Source organism: Papaver somniferum, chromosome 9 (genome assembly GCF_003573695.1).
Source record: "Papaver somniferum cultivar HN1 chromosome 9, ASM357369v1, whole genome shotgun sequence".
In the NCBI taxonomy this organism is placed as follows: Eukaryota; Viridiplantae; Streptophyta; class Magnoliopsida; order Ranunculales; family Papaveraceae; genus Papaver; species Papaver somniferum.
Window position 1 is genome coordinate 89972749 of NC_039366.1, and position 2931 is coordinate 89975679.

The 2931-nt window shown below is 39.6% G+C and overlaps 1 protein-coding gene across 1 annotated transcript; it reads right to left on the reverse strand.

The window, feature by feature from the left end:
- Positions 1-1890: 1890 nt before the first annotated feature.
- Positions 1891-2694, reverse strand: LOC113312260. Its single transcript, XM_026561021.1, has one exon. It carries the CDS (start codon positions 2692-2694, stop codon positions 1891-1893), a length of 804 nt encoding a protein of 267 aa, XP_026416806.1.
- Positions 2695-2931: the final 237 nt, after the last annotated feature.

Here is a 2931-nt window from a genome sequence, read left to right on the forward strand (position 1 = left end):
CTTCCATTCCTTTTCATAATCAAGAGACCGATTTAAAGCATCCTCGTAAGTCCTGATTCGTAAACATGAAAGTTGTGTTCGCATCTCGGGATCCAATCCCCTGATAATTTCTTCGTTTTAGCCTCACCGATGGCTTTCAACTCTGCTCCATAACGCGGCAATCTTGTGAATTATCATTATAAGCATTAGCGGACATAACACTCTTCGTTAAGGACATGAACTCATAAAATTTCTATCTCTTGCCGTATCAGGTACATACATGTCTATGAACAAAGCTTTAAACCTATTCCAGGTCATTGTTCCACTTCCACTTTCATTACTGCACTCCACCAATCCCGTGATGGTCCTCGAAATTTGAAAGTAATCAAATTAACCCGAGTACCTTTATCATTGGATACATGTTCCAAAACATGTTCTGCATTTTGCAACCATTCTTCCGCCTCCTCGGGATCTGGAGGACTGCCACTGAATACCTCTGGAGAGAGTTTCAAATATTGTTGAAGTAACTGTCCAATTGATTCTGGTTTCGTGCCGGCATGATCAAATCTCCTTGGTTTGAAGTTTGGCATGTACTCCCTGAGTTATGTCTTGAAGGAAAAATTCCAAGCCTTTCTTCCAGTAATAGTTGGTGTTGCCTCAGATCTGCCATTGACTTCATTAACAGCTCCACATTACTACTCTCAATCGGCTGACCTGATCCACCTTCCAAACTGTGATTTTCAGAATTTTCTGCCATACTCTGCCACCACACAAGAATATAAGTCTTAATATCTAAGTTTACAAGACATATTATAAGCACACTACTCACGTACAACACACATACCACAGTAAAGAACCACTACTATACTTGGTATGATTTTTATTCTAGACGTATTTTAGATTCTAGCTTTTACTAAGCGCCCATATAAGATCTACTATTGGGCCCTGATACCAACTTTGTATCGCCCCAATTTGCTAATCTGAGATTAACAAATCCAACAGTTCACGATCTTCACTATCTTTCTCTCGAACCCTAATCCAGAATTTCAAGGTAGGCTCTCACTATTTTCTTCTAATTTTCTCTTTACTCCTAGTTTTGCTTTCTCCCTTCTGAGTTAAAGATGTTGGAAGAAGGATATAGACTTAACAGATAAGTTCGAGAGTTTCAATCACCTCATGTTCTTCCCTTGCCAAATGCACCCCTATTATAAGAAAGTCCAGTGTGTCAAGACAAGGATCCACCACGTGTGACTGACGTGTCTACAAACTAGAAGCCTAGTCACAGGAACTGAACACCTAATGAACTCTTTAGCTAACCTATCACTATCCAAAAAAAACCCACAAATAAAGTAAACTAGCTTCCTAAGAGAAAAAGACCGATACCAGACATAAGCTATCCAACCATATGGTTGGTTTACCGAGAAAATAATTAAAATAACAGTAACACAATTATTACTAATTGCGCCCTGATAAACAAAAAAATAATAATAATAATAATTAAAAAAAAATCACACGATCGCTATAATCACCCTACCTACAGAACTTTTCGTCCTCGAAAAGAAAGCTAACATACCTAATATGACATCAAAACCACACATTTCTAGCACTATCAAATCTGCAGTTAATTCTTGGTCATTAACCATCATCAAACAATTCTTGCAAATTCGAAAAGGAAAGGTTTTTCTCCCTAATGGTGTAGATGACGCTAACATTTTGTTGTTACCTTCCACCACTTGGCGCCGAGTTATCCCCTTCTACCACTTTATAAAGCATTGGACTCTCTGCTGATGTCTCCTGATCAGAAGTTACTATTGGTTCCATTGCATACATCGCTCCTTGTTGAGTTAACCTTGTTGATGGTTTCTTTGTGCAATCCTTCCTAAAATGACCCCATTCACCACAATTATGACATCAGAAGGAACTCGAACCAGCACTTGTTGGTGCAACCGGACGTACTTGCTGGAAACGCACCAATCTCCCTTGAGGTCTAACTGCAGGTGGACGTGTTGTAGGTGATATTGTAGGTGGTACTGATGCTGGCCCCATTGACCATGGTCTTACTGATGGTCTGAAATATTGCTGATTAGGAGCTGATAACATTGGTCGTTTTGCTGGATCATGTCTTGCTGAAAATAGTTGCGTCCTTTTTCTAATTCGTGTTGCAAGTTGATCTTCCATTTCCTTTTCATAGTCAAGAGACCGATTTAAAGCATCCTCGTAAGTCCTGATTCGTAAACATGAAAGTTGTGTTCGCATCTCGGGATCCAATCCCCTGATAAATTTCTTCGTTTTAGCCTCACCGGTGGCTTTCAACTCTGCTCCATAACGCGACAATCTTGTGAATTTATCATTATAATCACTAACGGACATACCACTCTTCGTTAAGGACATTAACTCATAAAATTTCATATCTCTTGCCGCATCAGGTACATACATGTCTATGAACAAAGCTTTAAACCTATTCCAGGTCATTGTTTTCCCTTCCACTTTCATTACTGCACTCCACCAATCCCGTGATGGTCCTCGAAATTTGAAAGTAATCAAATTAACCCAAGTACCTTTATCATTGGATACATGTTCCAAAACATGTTCTGCATTTTGCAACCATTCTTCCGCCTCCTCGGAATCTGGAGGACTGCCACTGAATACCTCTGGAGAGAGTTTCAAATATTGTTGAAGTAATTGTCCAAATTGATTCTGGTTTCGTGCCGGCATGATCAAATCTCCTTGGCTTGAAGTCTGGCATGTACTCCTGTGTTATGTCTTGAAGGAAAAATTCCAATCCTTTCTTCCAGTAATAGTTGGTGTTGCCTCAGATCTGCCATTGACTTCATTAAAAGCTCCACATTACTACTCTCAATCGGCTGACCTGATCCACCTTCCAAACTGTGATTTTCAGAATTTTTTGCCATACTCTGCCACCGCACAAGAATATAAGTCTTAATATCTAAG

Coding starts and splice junctions, on each gene's coding strand:
- LOC113312260 (XM_026561021.1), bottom strand. CDS start 2,694: ATGCCGGCACGAAACCAGAATCAATTTGGACAATTACTTCAACAATAT.